The 22,745-nt window shown below is 43.7% G+C and overlaps 1 protein-coding gene across 1 annotated transcript; it reads right to left on the bottom strand.

The window, feature by feature from the left end:
* Nucleotides 1-329: 329 nt before the first annotated feature.
* Nucleotides 330-22,738, bottom strand: LOC102309731 (voltage-gated potassium channel subunit beta-3). The gene is given in 17 exon segments (XM_042215678.1): nucleotides 330-2,589; nucleotides 2,988-3,076; nucleotides 3,198-3,221; nucleotides 3,224-3,279; nucleotides 3,386-3,423; nucleotides 3,474-3,568; nucleotides 4,904-5,024; nucleotides 5,194-5,279; nucleotides 5,585-5,671; nucleotides 7,468-7,511; nucleotides 8,496-8,540; nucleotides 10,678-10,722; nucleotides 11,122-11,201; nucleotides 11,898-11,935; nucleotides 12,022-12,065; nucleotides 20,432-20,738; nucleotides 21,791-22,738. Coding segments are annotated over 16 exon segments (1,284 nt in total). The 5' UTR covers nucleotides 20,731-20,738; nucleotides 21,791-22,738; the 3' UTR covers nucleotides 330-2,496.
* Between the last annotated feature and the right edge of the window lie 7 nt (nucleotides 22,739-22,745).

Below are 22,745 nucleotides of genomic sequence, written 5' to 3'. Positions count from 1 at the left end.
AGTCAATAAAACTGACCCTGCAGCTTCTGTTTGCCCAGTGTCTCTGAAAATGCTTCCACAGAACTCAGCTGTGGGTGATTCTGAGATCACACCTGCTCTCATGATAAAGATCATAAGATTATATTTGAGATATTCTGTGTGGTCATACAGAGAAGGAGTGAGAAGTGTGGACAGAGTGAGTGAGATGAGCCTGAGGGAGATTCACACTGATCACAGCTCACCTACAGTCTCACTCGCTCTTTCTTTGCAGCTCCTGTGTGACTTTAGCTCCACCTGGTGGTCAGAGGCAGACACTCTCATCCAGATTTAAATAACTTTATTGGTATTCTTACACAGAGAGTGGTAGGAGGGGTTAAACAGGAAGATGGAGGAAACTTTGTGATCCCGCTGGTCGTCATGGTAACGGTCACACAGTTTCAGTCAGGTGATCAGTGGAGTCAAATTGAAAGGATTTATGGGATAATAATGTTAAACAGGTCTAACAAATCTAACAAAGAAAAACGCTTCAATAATGAATCACAGTGTTTATTTTACACATTATTTCATATTTTTAACATAAATGTTGTGTAGGTACTCACAGTATTTATTTCAAAGGGTCATTTTTATTATTATTTTTTATTCTCATTAAAGAACAGCATAATTTGGATTTTTCTGATCAGAGTGAAACTGAAATAAACTGAGCTTGGGTCAAAAAGCTCCAGCAGAGTGGAAACATCAGGAAACTCGACTGGTTTGATTATGAATGTTTGAATTATGCAGTGAAAATTAATACTGATTATTTCAGTGTTTAAAAGACCAACTCTGATTATAAACTCTGGGTAATAAACACCAAGGATGAGCTTTACTATTGATTTTATTTTTACATATTTACAGCAGTTTGTCTCTGTTACTGACTTTGACTCTGAGCCTGATCAGCAGGTTTACATAAATACGTAAGTCACACAGAGCCCATGTGAAGCAGGTCTGATTCATAGGAATAAACACCTGGTTAAATGTTCTCGATCTTCTTCTCGTGCACCTCTGGATCATTTTTACCCCAGCTGATATGCTCAGATCTGTCTAGAGCCCACGCCTGACCTCTGACCTCTCTGTGCTGCCCTCTGACCTCAGACTGACAGCAAACATCAACGTCTGCTTCAAACTGACTTGAATTTGTTGTGTCAGCTGATCTGTCCTCCTGCCAGCACACACTGGTGGATCTGCAACATGAGCTCTACTCCCAGCATCAGACGGAGAACCTTCAGTGACACAGGAAACAGTCTCCACCCTCCAGATTCAGCAGATTTACCTCCATCTTTATCGACGCCACATGAATGAAAACCAAGTTCCAGCAGCTTCACAGCACACTGAGGAACATAAAGGGACTTCCACTCAAACATCAGCCACACTGAAGCCGGTGCACACCTGGTGTTTCTGATTTTTACAGCCTGATTCACACAGCTTCACATCCACCCATCAGGAGACCAAACACCTGTCAGGTACCTGGTTAAAGTTCACCTGTTGGTGTTGTGTTCATGTTGTAACCTCCACTGAGTCACATTAATCTTACTGTGTTCGCTTTAATTGAGATGGAAAATATACTCGTTTCCTTCAAGATATGAGGAGGTCCTGACTCCTGAGAGGTCCCGTCTCCTCAGGTTGAGCACCACTGAGTTAAATGTCTTCTCTATCTAAACACACACAGGAGGGAGCAGCAGCTACATTCATAAAATACACATTTCCCATTTCACAATAAATGTACTCATAAATATATTTTCAGTACAGAGTACTCAGGAGCAGGCTTTTATTTTGAAATACAAATAGCGCTTATTGATATACGGAAGCCTGTGTATGCCAAAAAACAAAGCCTAAAAGAAGAACTCTGGATTAAATAAAAATACTTTTATTATATATATTTACCTGGAGTGAGAAGTTTGAAGCATGATTGTGTTTTTTATACTAATTTTAAATTTAGTTTACTTGTGCCTTTATTTCATAAATGTCCTAATATCATAAAACACAAGAATGTAATTCACAGCGGGGCTTAATATGTGATGATAAAAATTATAGTAATATATAAAAATAAAACTCTACGTTCATGTGATATTTGTGATTGTTTACAAAATAAAACCAAGTTATTATTTCCTAACTAGAAAAAAGTTTGTGCTTCTGTTTGTACGGACACACGTTTTATTGTTATACATATTTATGTGTTTCACAGTTTCATAAAATCTAGATTTTTATTTCTGCAGCTCCTCACAAACATTGTTTAATTAAGGAACTTCCATAAATCCCTACATGATTAACTAGGAAACAAACATATTTACATTTTAATGGTTTTACCGTAAAAGTTTCCTTTGATACCAGCTTCAAACCTTCTCGTTACTTTTCTCTGTTTTTAACTGTTTTCGAGTCACAGTTTATCCATCTGAATATTTTACTGTATTAATGAAGATGTGAAGATTAATACAAGAATAAATATTTCTGATTATCTACAGTCTGAACTCTTCCTCATCTTCATCTTCTCGCCTCCTTCTTCACATTTCTTGGCTTGTTGCCCAGCAACGCATCCATCTCGGCGATGAGGGGCGGAGTCAGCTGAGACAGCACCTGAGGGACAGAACAGGAAGTGGTTAGTGGCTACCAATCACAGGCCTCAGACTGGACCTCTGACTGGTTGTTTCCTGTTATTGTCGCATTTTTTGTCTTTAACAGCTGATTTTTTATTTAAAATGTGAACTTCCTGTCATATTTCTGTCTTTGCTGTAGTTTTAGCTGTTGTTTATTATTCTGAGTTTATTCAGAAACTGTAAACTTCAGTCAGCCATCTCGTCATAATAAACATATATATATATATGTTTATTCCAGACTGAGGCTAAATCTGCATTAGTTCCCTCAGATGTTCCCTCGCTGTTTGCGGATCTTGAAGATCTCAGAAACGTCCCAGAAGCTGTAACGTGTACTCGGGGTTAAAGGTCAAAGGTGAAGGTTCAGTGCCACGTTGTTACCCTGACAGAGCCGAGGTTCTCCAGCAGCTGTTCTGTGTTGGAGACGCCGAGCAGCACCGAGCTGACGCCTTCACTGCGGAGACACCAGGCTGGCAAACACACAGAGACATCAGTAAATATCACACACACACACACACAAACACACACACACACACAGCACACACACACACACATCAACACACACTCATTGTGCTGCTGGCGTAAGATTACCAATGGCCAGCTGAGCAGCCGTGCGTTCAGCCTGTCCAGCCAGCGGTGAGCTCTTTTGATTTTGCTGAGCTGCTTCCTTCCCCTCATCGTGCGCGCACACACACACAGACACACACACACATACACACACACACACACACACACACACACACACACACACACACACACATACACACAAACACACACACACACACACAGACACATGATCAGCAGGGTAACAGATGGCCTCATTGTGCTGCTCCGAGTTCAGATTGATGGTGTTTGTGCTGCTTGTACCTTCATGGCGGCTCTGGAGCTCTCAGGGACGCCCTCGTTGTATTTGCCCGTCAGCAGGCCGCAAGCTAACGGGGACCAGGTCATGGCTCCGACACCTGACAGACACACAGACCTCATGTTGGAGCACTTTTGTTAAACGGGTCTAAATTTAGAGGCGGACCTGAACAGCTGCTGTCCCCACAGACCTCGGCTGGGTCTCAGCGTCCAGTTAAAGACACAGAGCAACATTTCATCATCGCACCAGCCTGAGAGCTCATCAGTGACAGCTACTGACAGAACCACAGACACACAACCGCTGATCACATAGCTGTACTCTGCCAAAGTGAGCAACAGTAAACATTCCCACACAACCCACAGCTCCCACAGCTCCCACTACAGTGTTTAATGCAGGTCAGCCTTCTACCTGGCCGATGAGATCAAAGAGATGAGATTAAAGCAGGTTCATGGTCAGTGTGTGACCAGTACCACAGCTAAAGAGGTGGCCAGGGGTGGTTCCGGCCCCTCTGAGAAACGTCCTGTCACATAAATGTAACCACAGCTGGAAGTTAGTGGAAGCTGGACGAGGTAAAAGCAGCCAGACGAGCCTCGAGCTGACAGCTTTCACCCGGGTGATGTTTTGAAACCACCGTCATCATTCACTTGTCAGCTCATGAGCTCCGAAACCTTCCTTCCTGATTCTAATGAGACCAAATTTCCAAACTGAACATGATTTTTTTATTTAGTAAGGCCTGGAGACCAGAAACACATCAGGGACAAGTTTACAGAGCCCCCTGCTGGTCATAAAGAGGAATGCATATTTAATGCACTCCAGCACTGACTCGTGTTTCAGACCCGCACACTGCAGCTGTCTGTGGTTAAAAAACAGGGCTGTGCTCATCAGTCTGTTAGCTACACTCATCCAAACTGTGTTCAACCTCCAAAATCAGCTGACGCAGAGAAACCTTCACTTTGTACACACAGAGAATAAATCTGGGAAATCACGTTCATGTGCTCATAAATAAAGAGTGAAGGTGAACTTTGACGCTGAATGTGATGTATGATCAGCAGCAGTGAAGCAGCTCTGTTATCTCCCGTAGCCCTGGTACTCCTCAGGGTTCCACTGAGTCTCAGCTGTGCCGTCATGAAGCCGTTAAAGGCGTCTCAGGATTTAGAGGCAGCTGTCTGCTACTCAAAGGGTTGATGGTTTGAGTCCAGCTCCTCCAGTCTGCTGCAGCTCAGACTGCTCCTGGTTTACTTAGATGATGCAGGACGTGGTTTATAAGGCCGAGCAGAAACGTCCTGTAACTGTGCGATCATCACATGTGTTCGGCTTTCTATAAGAACCCTCAGACACTGATGAGATAACTGAGAAACCGTGTGTGTGTGTGTGTTTGTGTGTGTGTGTGTGGTTTGGTGTGTGTGTGTGTGCTTTGGTGTGTGTGTGTGTGTGCTTTGGTTGTGTGTGTGTGTGTGCAGGTGCAGCTCCACTTTGTCTCTCTGGAAGTAGTGATACTCGGCCTGCTCGCACACCGGAGGGATCAGGTTAAACTGCCGCGCAATGGAGTACGCCTCCTGGTGGACACACAGGTGAGACACACTCGGGTGTTTTGTTAATGAATCTGTCCTGAGATAGAAGCTCACCTCTGTCTATATCTATTTATTTTAATATACAGTATCAGGAACATAAATGTCAAAGCTCAGAGTAAAGCTGTGCAGGTCCCACAGCTGTGAGTTGTGTTACCATGATCTCCACCACGTTCCAGCGCGACGTCCCCCAGTACATGGCCATGCCCTGCTCGATGACGAAGGTCATGGCTCGAACGATCTCTGCAAAAACAGAAAGCAGTGAGTCCCAGCTGCACACAGACTGAGGCTCTCTGCTCTGCTTCATGCAGAACAGGAAAAATGATGTTTTCATCGTGTTTGGACAGAACGCACTGAGACAGATAAAGTTCCATTTCAAACTTTTACATTTGTCTGCTGCAGAGAAACTTTCATTCACTAAACGTGATGAGCTGTAGCTTTCAGTTACTGAAAACTTTAAATACTGTTGTATTTTGTCTCCATGTGGAGCTACTTTGTTCACGTGTTTGTGCACGTGTGCTTGTGCACGTGTGCTTGTGCACGCTGACCCTCCATCGGCGCGTTCACGTCCGTTCTGTTGGCGAAAACGATGTCCACATAGTCCAGCTGTAACCTGGAGAGCGAGCCGCGCAGACCTGCAACACACACGCAGATGGCCATTCTCAGCATGCCGCCGTAATTCAATCAAATAATGAAATCAGTTTTATTTCCAGCCTGAAGGACACAAAGTGCCGCTGTCACTCAGCCCTGCAGCATCTGTGAGTTTGGCCCTCGCGGGCCTCCGTATGGCTCACACTGAATCATTTTCTCTCCTGCAGACGCTGAATTTTGTGTTTCTGATCAGCGCTGCACATGAAAGTGATCAGATGCTCTGCTGGTGGAAAAGCTGGAGGTGCGTGGGAAACGTGGTGGGCGCCTCCTCCACCTGCACCGTCAGCAGAGACGCTGTGAGCGTGCACAACTCTGACAGCTCCGCAGAAACCTGCGTCTGCTCTTTCTGTTGTTTCTGCTGTTGTTTCGATGACTGTTTTTGGTGTGAGCTGACGGCAGGAATTATCTCAGACGACCTCGTGAAGGACGCTCGGAGGACTCGGAGGGTTTGAATGACGCTCAGCAGCAGCGCGGCGAAGGCTCGACGTCCTGGATTACTGCTACTTTATCCAGACTTAAAAGATCAGCACAGGCAGATTCTGCTGCTGGCACATCTGTGAGAAGTGATTCAAACACAGCCAGTGTAGTCCAACATAAGGAACCGGACCCTGTGAAGGTCCAGCAGTTTGTCTTTGTGGTCTGACCCTATCAATCAGCTGTGGTGTTACATCATCACCAACGTGCCAGCTAAGCTGTAACACTCAGAATGTTTGTGCGCTCACAAATCCTCAAAGTGCTGCAGAAAACAGACGAGCTGCACTTTCTGCTCAAACAGGATGAAGCTGCTGTGTTCAGCTGCTCCCTTACAGACAGTCGTGCACACGTGTGACCGGGATCAAACCTGCAATCCTCTGATTGGGAGGTGAATGTTTAAACCATGAAGTCACGAAGCCTCCGAATACTTCTTTCACTTCTGTCGTGTATACCAGCTGTTTTACAGGTGTAACATTTTAACAGATGGGCCCCTGGAGAAAGCTCCACCTCCTTTCTGCAGCCACTGTAGCCCCGCCCACAAATGTACCAACTGTTGTGTGAAGGTTGAGGATGTTTGTGTCCTTTAGAAAACCTCCAGAGAACGTTAGGACTTCCTGCTTTTACAGGGCGAATCATAAAAGCAGAGCTGCTGCTAGATTAGTCTGACGCCTGGACCAGGCTTTACATCAGTGACACGAGCGCTGCATTTACTGTCCTGCTGCTCCAGCAGATGAATAAATAACTGGAGGTTTCCACGAGGCCGCGAGTGTCTGTGAGCAGCTGCTGCAGAGACGTTCATCAAAGATGAGAGTTTGTCAGCATCACGGCGACTTCCTGCCACGCTCTCAGGGGTAAATTTAGCACTTAGCATTTCAGAGAGTGATTTAAGTGAACTGAGCTGTTAGCAGCTTTCAGTGGGACGGATGATTGATGCTGCTCAGTGTGTGTGTGTGTTACAGTGTGTGTGTGAATGTGTGTAACTCCTAATCCTGTCTCGGTGTGACTGAGCCTCTTAAAGCCTCGACGACCTCCAGCAGCTGACAGAGGACACTGACTGACCGCTGACAGTAATTAGTCTCTGACTTTTCACCGCCCCGCCTCACTCCGCCTCCTCACATGCGACTCTGAGCTGCAGAGTATCCGAGTAAATGTACTCGAGTTTTTCAGCGTGCTGTGTTTGTGTGACAGATGCTCCTCCACACCATTCAGAGCTGTGTATGAACTATGTGCAGAGGATTCTGGGTAATGTAGGAGAAGTGTGCAAACGGTGTGGAGGGTATTTACAATGTGTTTGAAGGGGGTTTACCTTCAATGATGTGTTTCCGCGACAACCCTCGCTCCGTCTCTGCCCTGTAAACAAACGAACAGTGACGTCACGGTGATGACCTCACAGAAGAACTGAAACGTTAAACACGCCACAGTCACGTGACTTTAACACTGAGTAATCTCATGCAGTCGACAGGTTCTGTGCGCGGTGCAGAGAGGACACTGTTACTGTCACTAATCTCTTCTTCTCTCTTCAGCTGCTCCTTTAGGAGGAGCTACACCAGCCCGCCTGCCTACACCTCCTCCGACCTCAGTGTCCTCTGTTACACCAACCGTCTGCATGTCCTCCACGAAGCTCCCCTCGGCTGCAGCAGGTCTCACCTCCATCTTTAAATCGTTAATTCTTTCACTCTTGCTGCTTCCTTCAGTCACACTCCAGTGGATGGAGAGGAGCTCCGACACTTGTCTCCGCCTACTCCACCTGTTGTGTCTCTCTTCTTCACCTTCTTCTTGCCCTGACCCCTGGTAGACTCCCCCACCTTCACTCCCCCTGTTCCTGCACCTTCCTCCACCCGTCTCCCTCTCATTCACACACACGTATTCCTTGTGTGAATACCTCCACCTCTCCAGGCTCTCCTCCACCTGCTCCCTACTCTCACCACAGGTCTCAGTGTTGCCCACAGAGACTCCTGACAGACCTCATCCATCAGTCTGTCCTCCACCCCTAGAGAAAAGAGTTCAGAGCTGATTCCTGATATAATCCCGCCCCCGCCTTGACCTAAACCAATCATATAGCATGAAGTCCATCTTTCATATACAGTCTGTTGTCAGTGGTCATGAACAGTAAGCTAAATCTTTGTTTCCTGTGTCGTTGTAGCTTCAGCTGTTCCAGTTTTCAGTGTTTCCGACCGAGTCTTTGTGCTAGTCATTATGTCTCACTGACCTATGGTGCAGAAGCACCTGTGACACACACATTCACACAGCTTCAGTCTGATGTATCTGCAGTCAGAGCTGATCTGAGAACAGTGCAGGCACTCGTGATTATAGTAATATGAAAGCATCACTCACTGTCCGCCCCAGTAGAGCTTAGTGGTCACCACATAACTGGACCTCCTGGTGGAGACACACACACACACACAAGTTATTTCAGTGGTATTGCTGTTGCACCGCCATCAGTCAGTGTGAGAGATGGAGCGCGGTTGGAGGGAGGGGAGGAAACGATGGAGATTAAAATGAGGTGGAGGAGACGGATGGAGGGAAAATCTGCTGAGTCACACATCAACACGTCTTCAAGACAAAACGCACGTTATTATTCTGGGAGTTTGGTCCAGCACAGCGAGCGACCTCGCAAACACAGCAGTGTGTGTGTGCGTGTGTGTGTGGCGTGTGTGTGGGTGTGTGTGTGTGTGTGTGCTGTGTGTGTGTGCGTGTGTGTGTGTGTGTGTGTGTGTGTGTGTGTGTGTGTGTGTGTGTGTGTGTGTGTGGTGGGGGTGTGTGGGTTGTGTGGTGTGTGTGCGTGTGTGTGTGTGTGTGTGTGGGGGTGTGTGTGTGTGTGTGTGCGTGTGTGTGTGTGTGTGTGTGTGTGTGTGTGTGTGTGTGTGTGTGTGTGCGTGCGTGTGCGTGTGTGTGTGTGTTAATGTGAGTCATGCTGAACTTTTGTGTTTACATTAGCTGGACGCTGGTTTTTATGCTAACATGTAATAAGGTTGCTGTAGCAGCTGCTCTGTGCTTCACTGTCAGACACAATGTTTAAATCATTAACCCAACGTTATAAAATATCATATGTTTCACTTATTTATGTTCCAGCACTAAACTGCTCTCAGTTTACTTTAAAAACATGTTTATATACAATATGACATCATAATATAGTCACTTCTCTCATTTTTGCTGTTAAAGATTTAGTGTTAGAAAAAACACTCACTACAAATTCAATACGAATTCAAAATTTTAAATAGGACAAAGATTAAAATTAAGCATAAGCTAAAAAAATGGATCAAAAGATCCCTGAAATTAGTATAGACTTAATATCTTCTTTTAAATCAATACAGTTATTTTTAAAAATGTAAGAAATCACAGAAACGAAAAATATCCCAAACATATATTGATTAAATTCCAATTCAAAGTAAATATTATTAAATTAACTTTTACTTATTGTAAAAAATTATGTTAATCGTATTTTTTAAAATAATGAAGAAATAAATACGTTTGAATAATGAGATAAAATAACATAATTTCCATTAATTACACATTATTTCCAAACCTAAAAAATCTAAAAAATCTAACAAATTGTAATAAATTTAAATACAAAATTTATATCACAGAAAAATGATGAAGTGAATACACAATAAAATAAATCAAATCAAAGCAAAATATTTAAGAGACACTAAAAAAAATGTAAAAACAGGTAAAATATTAATTCACCAGTTTTAAAGCCAGAATCTCGCAATCCCAAACATTGTTGATATAAATGAAATGATTTCAGAAACTGGTCATATTTCCAGTTTACATCCTGTTTTTCTTGGTTTCTCACAGGTGTTATGATCTAATGTTGGCAGTGTTTGTTTTGTGTGACTCCTCCCACCAGAGGATGGCTATGGTTTTTTTTCCCTCTCTCCTAGGAGGTGGACACCTGGGCGTGCCTGCTGAGTAGTTGGGTGGAGTCTCTTCCAGTCCTTGGATTGGATAATTGGCTAATCACCTCCAGTACTTAACTACCAGATCACAGCCACCTGGCCCCCTCTCTCCTAACCTCCACCATCCAACAAAGAACCTGTGTTTTGATTCGTTGCTGTGTAGAGTTTCTTTGACAAAGTGATTTGCAAGTATAACCTTGTGTGTGTCTGGCGTTAGTACTTCAATTTTGTAAATAGCTGTAAATAGATTTGTCAAGTAGCAATCGTGTATTTTGTTCACCTTGTATATATCCTTCACTGCAGCAGCCTAGTAGGCGTGAGAAGCCATTTTTGTTGATTAAGTTTTCTCCTGTTTTTCATTTAGAAAGTTGGGTAAGTGAATTGTCTTTTGTTTGGTTTTCATTTTGTGTAGGAACGTGTAGGGACCACTAGGGAGTTTTGTTTGTTATTTTTGGCACTGCCCACTGCTGAAGAAAATAAATGGCTGCTTAGCACTTTAAAAAGATGTTGTTGGTGTTCTTGCTTGGGTGGTGTGTGAGTGGGACAACTTCTTGTTGCGTTCAATACTCGCCTAGACTAAGAACGTAACACAGGCTAACAGTGACCAGCTGGTTTACCTCCATCCTTTCTTCTTCAGGATGTTTCCCAGAGTCGTCTCCGCCCTGAAACACAAACTCACACAATCAAAGATTTACATCCAGATTTCAGACAATCTTATAAATGTAAGACATTTAACCTTATGATAATTCATCTTTTGTGTATAAACTGAATCAAAGAAACTCTTATGAGAGAAGAACTTGGAGGGTTTATTATAAATAGAATCTGAGGCCGGGATGCTGTTCAGAGTTTACATGTATGTTTCATGTCTCTGAGAGCAGAGGCAGAGGGGTTTTTTGTTTTTTAACGTGCACTCTGCGACGCCCCCCGGCGACCTCCACTGTGTCCATGCAGCCGCCCTGCAGCGGTCTATACATCCTTTCTTATGGACTAATTAAGGCTGCGGTGCAGCGAGGTGGACGGGAACCAGCTGAGATCAGACGAGCAGACAGTCGGTACTGTACCTCCCCGAGGCGTAAACCTCCGCTGTGTCGAACAAATTCACTCCGCTGTCGTACGCCACCGTCATCACGCTCTCTGCCATCTACACACACACACACACATTAATACAAGCACAGATCTGCAGAAGTGGTTATGTAATATGTGTTCATGCATTTAGCACACACACACACATTCCTACATTACTAGCAGTGGACCGTCTGTCTGCACTGACCAAGTGAGGACCTCGTTTCTTTGGAAATATAACTTAAATCTATTTTTTAATGTAATTTCAAACTAAAATGAAACCCGACAAACAGCTTTTTGATTTTTCCTTCAAAACTTTCCAAGCAGGAACTTTGATTTCCTGTCTCCGGAGCCTCGGTCGCCTTCAGTGGAGCCAAAAATGGACATGAAAGGATGTGAAGCAGTTGTTAAAGACGTTCTTATAAAAGTACAGCTGCTTTAACTATATTATTTTTAACATTTAAACATGCTGACGTGACTCAAATATTCCCAAAATAATCACAGACGCTTCATCATTGAATAAATTAATTGTTGCATATAATACACCTCTGACAATAATAGATATATGGAGAGTACAGCTGAACTTTAAATGGCAGAAAAAAGGTCAAACCTAGAAGAGCCACGTTAAAAGTATATACTGACTTCAAATAAATTCACTAGACATCCTGTAGCTTGATTTTAACTGAACCCTTTTGGTTTGCAGGTCCTCCGTTGGTGAGTGGCAGTAGCCAGGTCCACATTTGTGTAGGTAAACAAACACACCAACACTTCGTACCTCATCAGAGATCTGAGAACCAAATGTCACCCATGTTCCTGTGAAGACAGAAAAAAGTAACACTGACTGTGTGTGCTGGATATATGGAAATGTGCTTACAGTGTGTGTCTGCTGCAGCTCTCACCCAGTCCTAAGCAGGACACTCTCAGCCCAGATTTCCCAAGATTCCTGCAAAACAACCAAATCAGCAGGTCCACTGATGGATCATTACACCAGACTAACCCTCCTGTTACATTAACAAATAAATTCATTTATTTATGCATCATTTAAAGGCACAATTAGAACATCGTTCGCAGACTGTAAATGCTGTTTTATAGATTTGTTTTTGAACTACATGGATCTGTTTTCCACACACATCCGCATCATTGTAGTTTGTGTCGCCAGATTCATATTACACAGTCATGATTCAGTTTTTGCTAAATAAATGATGACACGGTGTAATATGTCATGTGTTCATCTGAGGCTGTGTTTAGGTCAGAGTGTTTCATTTATGTCCTGATACGTAAACATTTAGAACTTAAAAAGGTTTAATTTCTTTTATACTTCACTGCACTGATCAGTGTTCATGGTTCCAGTTTGATTCATGGTTCAATCAAGTTTAGTGCTTATTTTTAATGGTTTAACAATCGATTTGTTCTTATTGCTGCTGCTGCTGTTGTTCTTCATTGAGTTTCACATCCTGTGGACTCAAATTCCACTTTCTTGGTCTTCAGTTTGTTGCAACTGTTCTTGTTCTGCTCTGCAGCCTCAAAGAGCTCAGCACAGAGACACTTGAACCAGAAATCCACCTTAGCAGGAACAAAGACTTCTATCATCGCCGGTAAGATAGCGGAGCTGGGATGGCCACAGGGTGAGTCTCTGAGGAGCACCACAGCAGCGACCTCATGGGCCTGCTGGCTGGGAAACGTGAGATGGCTGGTGATTGCTTATTAATGTTCAAAATAAGTTCATGGAGACTCCTCAGTATTTTTTTTTTTTTTTTAAATCAGCCCATTTTACAAGCACTCTTTAAATGACCATAACTCAGTTAGCATTTGTGCCAGAGAGATTTAAATGGTTTCAGAAAGAAGAGAAGACAAGCTTTACGGGTATATTTGATGTAGAGCGTGAAGCCTTCTGAAGGTACTGTCGTCTGAGTACAGGCAGAAGAATCAGCTCTGCCTGCAGTTTACTGTGTGCGCTTCACTTTACCGTAACTCCTCATAACCACTTTGGGCTAGAATAAGTTGAGTTCCCAGTCAGAAATGGAGTCTGGAAAGTCCCATCAACTCACATTTCCAACTAAGCCAGAACAGCTCCAAGTTAACAATTCAAGATGGCGGCACTAAAGGTCAACAGTACCAAAACTTTAAGGTGTACTTCTACCGTTACATACCTGTGACTCAGTAAGTAAGCAGTGCACTGATCAGACTCTATGAATGTTCTGCACTGATGTTTTTTTAAGTGCAAAACAAATAAGTATTATCATGTATTGCTGGTGATACCTAAAAAGTCACGTGTTTCCTCGCTTTATCTTGAACACACTAACTCGGGTTTGACATCATTCCCAAGTTCAAACATCCGTGCTCCGATGTATTTAAGTCCACTCAGTCTGTATGATCATTAAAGGGGTAAATGGACTGCATCATTGTCCTGGACAGAGAAAGATGCTAGTTTCAGCTGGGAACAGTTGGGAGCAGTCGGGAACAGTCAGGAACAGTCAGGAACAGTCGGGAACAGTCGGGAACAGTCAGGAAAAGTCAGGAAAAGTCAGGAACAGTCAGGAACAGTCAGGAACAGTCAGGAAAAGTCGGGAACAGTCAGGAACAGTCAGGAACAGTCGGGAGCAGTCAGGAACAGTCAGGAACAGTCGGGAACAGTCGGGAACAGTCAGGAAAAGTCAGGAAAAGTCGGGAACAGTCGGGAACAGTCAGGAAAAGTCAGGAAAAGTCGGGAACAGTCGGGAACAGTCAGGAACAGTCGGGAGCAGTCGGGAACAGTCGGGAACAGTCGGGAACAGCAGGTACGGCAGCAGGTAGCTCCGCATGTTTGATTAGGCAGCTTTATGCTGAATCCAACCCCAAAAGGGATTTTGAGATCTTTCACTTGCATTAAATACCAACATTAGCTTTGTATGCAGACGGTCAGCGTTGTAGTTTTATCGATGATTTGATCGCGTTAGCGTCTAATTGATTTGTTGCTCTTGTCAGGCTGATACAGTGATGACCACTGTATCAGCCTGACATATAAACCACACGCAGCATCAACAGCCTCCACGAGATTTCATTGGTCATCACCTTGTTAATGTGCTCAGTGGCAATAAAGCACACTGAGGTCATTCAGGGCCAGACTGAGGTCTGCAGCCATGCTAACGAGGACTGCTGCCGCTGCAGTTAGGGAGCAACAGCAGGAAGATTTAAAGTCACTGTTGGAGTCAGCAGCAGTGCATGATGGGAGCTGTGGTCATCAGTCAGGATGATTTAAAGCTTTATGTCGAAACCAATCAACTTATCGCACAGTGTGATTACAGCAGTGCCTTTAATTTAAGCAAACTCGCTGTACATTCATCAACATGAGTGTGAGGTCAGAGGTCACAGAGCTGAGGCTGATTAACGCTGTGCAGATGGTACAGAACATACATGAGGGAGGGAGCGCATGTTTCATGTCAGGATAAAAAATACCACAAAGAGCAGCTTCAGACGGCGCTGCTAAAAATACCCCCAACAGCAGCAGCAGCTGACCAATCAGCTGTGTTTTTACTGACGTTTACAGTTTTCACACATCAAACACAGCCAGACACAAACATCCAAACATCAGCCGGCCGCTTTAGAAACACCTCCACCTCCCCTCTGTTCAAGTCTGGCTCTGTTGAAATGACCTTCAGTCTGAAAACCAGCGACACGCTTCAGTGATCGAACAGAAAGAGACTCAATTAAAGTCTGACACGTAAACTGACTCGAGTAATTCAAGTCTGCAACACTCATTCACATCCAAGACCGAGGCGCTTGTGTTCGAGATCAAACAAAGGCTCACATCCAAGTGGAATAACTACAAATCCATGACATTTACCTATAAGTCTGAGGCAAGAAAACAAGATTCACATGCAAGTTACCAAGTCTTACACCAGCTCATTGAGGTTTCAACAATCGAATTCAAAGTCGAGTCTGAAATCATCAATGATGACTCAAATATGAGTCCAAGCTGAAAACATATTCATGTTAGTGTCCAAGTTAAAGTTAAATCTAGGAACACGTCTGAGCTGAAAACATCCAAATTCACATTAAAGTTCAAGTTAAATCCAGCTGTTTTTAAAAACTGCACTTCAAGTATTTCATTGAGGACACATCCAAGCAACAATAATTACAACCCAAGTCCTGATTAAAGTCAACAGTTTAAAAAATGCAGTCTGAGACCAAATTACTGGACAGAAGCTGTTTACAATGTGCACATCAGATAGATTACATTAAAGTACAAGTCAGGTTAAATAGATAATAATTGATATATATACATATTAGAGTCCAAGTTTGTTCCACCGTCTTCAAACAAGTCAGCACACAGTAAGAGTTTATCATGCAGTTCAAAGGCATTATTTCCAAGTCTGGGTCAAGTCTAAAATCAATTACAGTCAAGTGAATCATGCATGTAGTCCAAGTCCACAACCAAAGCGTGATTTAGACTTCTGCAGGAAATCTATACTGTAACTTGTGATGTAAGTGGAAACCTCTTTTAACCCAGTGCTCTAACCTCACAAATCATCCAGTCATTGCATCGAGTCTGCGTTTAGCCGCATTCTCGGGAGGCTCACGTCAGGTGACGTGGAAGAATATGGGGCTAAAAGGAGTTTCCAGTTATGCCCTGAGTTTTGTCATTGATTTCCCGCAGACGCATAATTCGAGATTGTTTCTCAAATAAAGTCATTTTTCATCTTGAGACAACAGGATTCATACCAGATCCAAGCCACTGGTTTTAAAATGTAGTCTTAGCCCAAGACATGAAACCAAGCAACGCTGTCATCAATACTCCTTCATAGCCGGATGTCAATAACGTGCTTCATTGTAAGTCTTGTAAACCATTTCTGTGCCTACGTGTGAGCTCCGGTCTGAGTTCGTCAGTCTTGCTCTAGCTGTGACAGTCCAGGTCCCCAATAATCACGTTTAAGAAAACTGGCAAGTCAAATGTGATTGATATTATATGTTTGATTGAGTCCAAATCATAGACGTTCATGCACACGTCTGAGACATTAAGGCCCAGGTTAGTGTCAGTAGAGTCCGAGTCACTTGTGCTTCAGTCAAAATCAAGTCATTGATGTACATGAAGTCAGGATCAACAGGTACAAAGACACGGAGATTCCAAGTCATCGGTTTTAGTACCTGAGACCAAGCTTTCAATGCTAACATGAGAATCATAGTCAGCAATAGTCATGTCAAATAAACATCCAAAGTTTCATGTCCAAATGCAAATCCTGACAAAATCATTAGATGGGACACTTTTATGTCAGTGATGAAGTCCTGGTGTTAGATTTATGTCCACGTCCACTTTATTCTTGGTCTGGTACAAGCTCTGATCTTCATATGTGAGTCATAATCTGAAAGTGAGTCAAACAGACGTCCGAGGTACTCGTGAGTCTGTGCCCAGGTTGGTGTCAGCTCACTGCATGTGCTTCATGTTTATGGTGACTGATGTTAACGCCTGAGTCCAGGTCACAGTCCACGATGAATTCATCAATATTCAATCAGGATCAATTCTGAGCCTCGCTTTGAGTCATCAATATCTGAGAGACGAGTCGCCCTGAGACGCACACTCGTATCAATATCTGGCTTCAGACCATTAATATTTAACCCGACTAATCAGTATTCAGACTACATACATGTCACCTGATCGGCTCTATCAAACGCATCAATCAGCAATATAGAATCAATGCCAGGGAGGGGGCGGATCAATATCTCTGATCGGTTTGCTGTACTAGCTCGTTGTTGCTGGTCCTGACAGAACGACCCCGAGTACACACACACACAAACACACGTGTATGAAACATGAACCTGAGTCACGCTCTGCACCTGTCGGGTCACATGACCACCTCTTTGTGTCACTCTCACTGCCTCACCTGTACTTCATGTTGCTATAACGCCCGAGGGCCTCCTTCATGTGGGCGTGGCCTAGCAAGGTGTTCCGCTCCAAAGGCTCGGCCCTGACCTTTACCTGGCAGATGGGGGCGCTGCTGGTGTTCGCCGCCGCCCTCCGCTCCTTCAGCTGGTGCTCGCTGGCCCCTCCACCGCCCCCACCTCCTCCCATGTTACATGCTATGGACACCTGCATCCTGATTGCCGCGGTAACGAACCTTATGATTATACAAAGAGTTCTAAAGTCTCAAAGCATGATGAGGAGACCGCCGATGCCGCCAAGGATGCCAGTCGCTATGGTTACGATGGAAAGAATTCATGAGTGGGATGTCAAGTTTGAGTCCACCCGCTGCGTTTGAGCCAATCAGCCAATCAAAGAGATGCAAACAACTTTCCTTCAGTGTGTCCGTCTGTCGGACACCACCGTCCCACAACAGGAGCCCCGAGGAGGAGCACAAGGAGGAGGAGGAGATGATGAAGAGCGTCCCAACAAAGAAGAAGAAACAGAGACGAGGGAACGCGATGCAGAGATGAACGCAGGAAGAAGAACTGGGCGTCTGTCCGTCCTCTGGACTGTGCCGCTGAGCAGGAGAGGGGGAGAGAGGGAGCCCCTCCCCCGCCTGTCATTATTCAGAGCTGGTTGGCTGCACACTGGCCGAGCGAGCATTCAACAAAGAAAGAGAGAGAGGGAGCGCGAGGGCTGTCACTGTGCAGAGAGCACTGTGATAATTGCTACTGTCAGACAGCATCATGGGAAACATGCTGTTAATGTTAGCGAGCTGGAAGCAGCTGAAGGATCTCACCTACAGCCCCAGCACACCTGAGCCTCCTTCATCTGCATCGCATTTAATGAGAAACATGCAGATTAATGCCTGCAAGAGGCAATCGCGACCTGCAAAGAAAAAGAATTAAAAATGTCCCCTCATACATCAGCTATTAAACCCCGGAGAGCGATTGCTGAACAGCAGATAGACGCAAGCAGGAAAAAGCAAAAAGACAACTGTGAAAAATCAAAAAATGACAGAAAAAACAAACAAGAATGGAACAAATTTGACAAAAAAACCAACAAAAACAGAAACAAGAAGGAGAAAAACATGAAAAAGGAATCAAATTGATGCAAGAAATGAAGAAAAACTACAACGACAACATGACCCCCCAACAAAAACAACCTTTACCAGGAAAAACAACAGCAAAAAAATGTAAAAACTCATAAAGGGTCCTAAAAAGCCAATTAAGTCTAAAAATGATAAAAAACAAAAATGATTTAAATGCCTCAAAGGCACAAACAGTTACATGGAGGGGACTTTTCCAACTACACATGCCCTCAAAGGGTCACAAAGCTAGCACAAGACAACCCGAGAGAAGCAAAAACGGGGGAAAAGCTACTACAAAAGAGAAAACATGGACAAATAAGAAACGTTTCAGATTTTCAGTGAAATTACAAGTCCATAAAAAAACTACAAACATCATGGCTGCTTGTTTTTGCTGTCACTGATAACAAAACAGCGCCACCTGTGGCCGCAGGAGGAACTACAAGACAAGATCCTGAAGCTTGGAGGACTCACATAAACTGAGAGAAGAAGAAGACACATGAACCCTTCTCGTATCCCTGATGAAAGTTGATTTTTGGCATTGTTTAATTTCTCAGGATGTTTCCTGCACATGACAAGATGATGAAGACCCTCCCCCACTCCTCTTCCTCCATCGGACACACTCGTGTGCACTCATAAATGCGTTGCAGTAGTGCATTAGATGTGAGTGCAGACTCGGCAGGACGCCCGAGGCCAAAGGTTTGGTGTCACTAATGTGCATTACAAGAGTAGCTGCACACTTAGACGCTGCCTCCATCTCTTCCTGCTCCATCACAAACACTTCACCACAGAAACGTGGCTCCACGAACCTCCGAGCGATCAGGAAGTATCATCATCAAACCTTCATCTTTGTCTGCAGGCTCCTCTCAGCAGAGACAGGCCATCACATACACGCTAACGTTTACTAACGAAGGTTTCTGCCTGCATTCTGTCTGTTCGTCTGTTTGTGTTTTAATAATAAGAAAAGTAGCTTTTGTTCTGCCATCATCACTCCTATGCAGAATTAGAATTATTAGTATAAATATTACTATTAGTAAATACATTTCAGTGTTTATTTTGAAAAGCCGTGTTTTTTCCTCAGTGTTTATTTTGAAAAGCCGTGTTTTTTCTCAGTGTTTATTTTGAAAAGCCGTGTTTTTTCTCAGTGTTTATTTTGAAAATAGCACATTAATATATTTTTTAAAGCTGATAAATAATTTTAACTAATTCTTCATTCAGAAGTCCTATTTCAAATCTGTCCAATTTAAGTGCTTAAGTCAGGTTTAATGATTATTATTATTTTTTATTATTATCATTATTATTTTTCACGCTATTTTTGTAAAACATTATTTTAATTTTATTGAATCTTTTCGAAAACAACACATCTCTGTTCCCATATTATATATTTTTTAGATTATTACAGGTTTAAGACACGTTTAGACATATTTTTTATTTTTTATTACAGTGAGCATCCATAGAAAATACAACTCAAAACTGGAAAAACTGACTTCTTTCTCTTCTGTTAGAGGTTTCATTGGAAATCTATCAGCTTAATGCTAAGTGGTCTGATGACTTTCAGTTATTAATAAAAACACATTGATGGGAAAATCAAACCCATTCAGAGCTGCCATTAAAGAAGAGTGTAGTTCTGAGTGATTTGATTTCTGGCCTCTACTGTTTTATTATTATGTAAACATCTGTGTTGGGTGTAGTATTTAGCCAGTGGCACTAACTCTCCAGTGGAGACGTCCCAGTGGAAATCTGATGAAACACTGAGCTTATTTTGTTTTTTTAATGAGGTTTACATGGACGTCTGTCACCTGTTCTCTCACCGAGGATCACTCTGTACTGAAACCCAATGATTTTACAGAAGGTTGTCAGACACAGGCAGGACTGTGTTTGGTAATGTAGCGTGACCTCGGTCTGCAGAACAAACTGGTCTGTTCATCGACATATTGATCAGGTATCGGCTCGCGTGCTGCTGCTAGCTGCTCACATATTTACACTGTTTCAGTTTTATATATGATAACATTAGCTGAAGTCAGGGATGATGCAGCCCTCACTCTGAACACACACACACACCGAGCTGATAAACGACTGGAGCAGAAAGTCTTTAATAACAGAAATGTGACTCAGCAGCTCCAGGAGCCAATCAGAGTGAGCCGAGGAGGACACCACACACCGGTCTGACCAGTAACAGCTGCTCTCCAGGTTAACCAGTTCAGCTATTTTCACATTAAAACCAGCTCATCACTGTAGCCCAGTAAAACCAGTTCAAACTGCCATGTGGTTCAAATTATGTGTTTCAGTGTGCCTGTGCCCTCTGGTGGTTACTCCGTGTTACTGCACCTGTCTTTTATGTCACCTGTATTGCATGTCCCTCTGCTCCATGGTGATGTCACACTCCTTCAGGTAGATCTCAAGGCGTCGCCTCTCCATCAGCCTCCGGGCGGCCTCCAGGATCTGAGATGCCAACACCGACTCATCTTTCTCCTTCACATCCTTCTTCACTTCCGTTTTCTCTAGTTTCCCAGAAATCCCCCTGTTTACTTTGGGCTTCTTGCTGAAACCATAGATCTCCTCCACTGACAACTTTCCAGCTTTTCCTGCTACGGCTGCTGAGGGTCCAGCGGCTCCTGCGGCTGACGCCCGACCCGCAAACATGGCTGACACTGAAATGATAAAACAGGCCTTAAGTCAGCAATTTAACCCAGGAACCCATTAGCTGTGTGGTATTGTTGCGTTTATTGTTCCAGGCTTTAGATGTATAATTTACAAGTTTGCAAAATGCTGCCTGTGTGTAGCTACAGTGACTGATCCCACAGTCTTACCAGCCTTCCTGCAAATGCGGTCTATCCAAGACACTGTGACAATCAGGGTACAGAAACTTCCAGAACAGAAAGCTAAACGTTCCAGTCTCTGATTTCTGTACTCAAGCACATCCTGTCATACAGAAGCTTTTTCAGCAAACTTAAAATGATCGTGCATGTACCTTCTTGACACATAACGATGCAGATGGGTCACACATTTGTAACAAAGGATAAGTACAGCAGCTTTCTAGTTTGAAAAATAATAAAATTACACCTGTATGGATGATGTCCTGCTTCGCTGTAACACAGTTTACACATCTGAGCTCCAATGTAGCAGTTTAGACTTTCACGGTTTTCCCTGCTATTCCTGGCTGTTGTTTTAATACCAGCAGAATGATTTTGTCTTCTGCTCTAGGCTGTGGCTACTCCATAAATGACAGGTCACTGTCATGAGGTTACCACAAGCCAACAGATGGTGCTGCTGTGGTTCTTGTATTCAGTTTAGGGTCTGGAGTCCCACAGGGCTCCATTCTTGGTCCTCTACAGTTTCATTTCTACATGTTTCTCCTTCATCAGCAAACACACAATCAGTTATCAGAGCTGTGTAGATGATGCCAGCAGCAGCTGCCTCAGGATTACAGCGTCACTTCAGATGCTGGAATTATATCAATCTGTAATAGACTCCACATTAGCTGTAGTGCATATACCTGCTTACAGAACTTATTTTTATACTCATGTCTGCCTCAAACTGTAGCTGACCTCACCCTTACAGCTAGGTACACTTTCTGCTTTGTCAAACAGTTTTGTTGATCCTCGTCTACTTTTAACAGTCAGTTTAATCCTGATTTGTGCTCTACACACAAACTTCACCTTTAATGATAAAAAGCTAGTTTTACAGCATGTGCATGTCGTACCTGTTTGTCTGGTTCCTGTCGCCCGCAGCGTCCGTCCACCTTCATCTGTCTGTCTGTGTCCCTGCTGCTGCTCTCATATTAATCCCGTTGGCCTGATCCCACCAATCAGAGAGCAGATATCATGTCTGTCTGATTCAAAAAACCAAAAGTCTGAGTACAGATGTTAAACATGGCGTCCTGCCCATCAACCTCATGTATCTAGCTCTAATCTCACACACACACACTCACACACACACTTAAGTCTTTTTAAATAGAGAGAGGACAGTGGTAGAGTGAGATAGACAACCTGTCCTGGTTCAGGGAAGGCCCTGAATGCACCACGCAGCAGTGGATTAACCTATTTGTGTTCCTGCGTCCTCTAAACGTTCAGAAAGCCGAGGCTTCCTTCACAGCAGCAGCTCGAGTGACGTGTGTCTGATACAACAGTACACACACGGTGGAGGAAACATCTGTAAACATCTGTTGTGCTTTTATCTTCATCTGTGTGTAATCCATCACATCATCTGTCCGAGCGGCAGCAGCCTCCACCTGCTGTCCACAGATTTCATTTTAAACCCTGAGATGCAAACATCTGGCAGAGACGGCACACACACAGAAGTTATAATAGCCCTGTGTTCACTGACACCTGAGGGAAACCCCCATGACCACAGGGTGGGGTTTTACGGCTGCCTTAATCTTTCACCTCCTCTCCTCCTCCCCATCGAGAGGAGCTGGTTGAGGTCGTATGAGGAGGCCAGCCCCAGGACATGATGGAAATTATTATCTCTTTATTATTTTTATATACAGATTATTATATCTCAGACGAGTGAAGGGGAAATTGTTTCACCTGCTCACACTGATTTTTCTTGCTCGTTGTGATTCCTGTGACGGTAACATTGATACTTTTTGTTTCGTGAGGTCAAGTTTTGCACGTTTAACAGTGTTTTTTTCCACATTACAATCCTGGCAAAGGACC

The sequence above is a fragment of the Haplochromis burtoni genome, unplaced genomic scaffold (genome assembly GCF_018398535.1).
Source record: "Haplochromis burtoni strain Fernald_Lab_line unplaced genomic scaffold, NCSU_Asbu1 Contig_790, whole genome shotgun sequence".
NCBI lineage: Eukaryota > Metazoa > Chordata > Actinopteri > Cichliformes > Cichlidae > Haplochromis > Haplochromis burtoni.
This window is presented reverse-complemented; position numbering and strand designations above follow the sequence as displayed.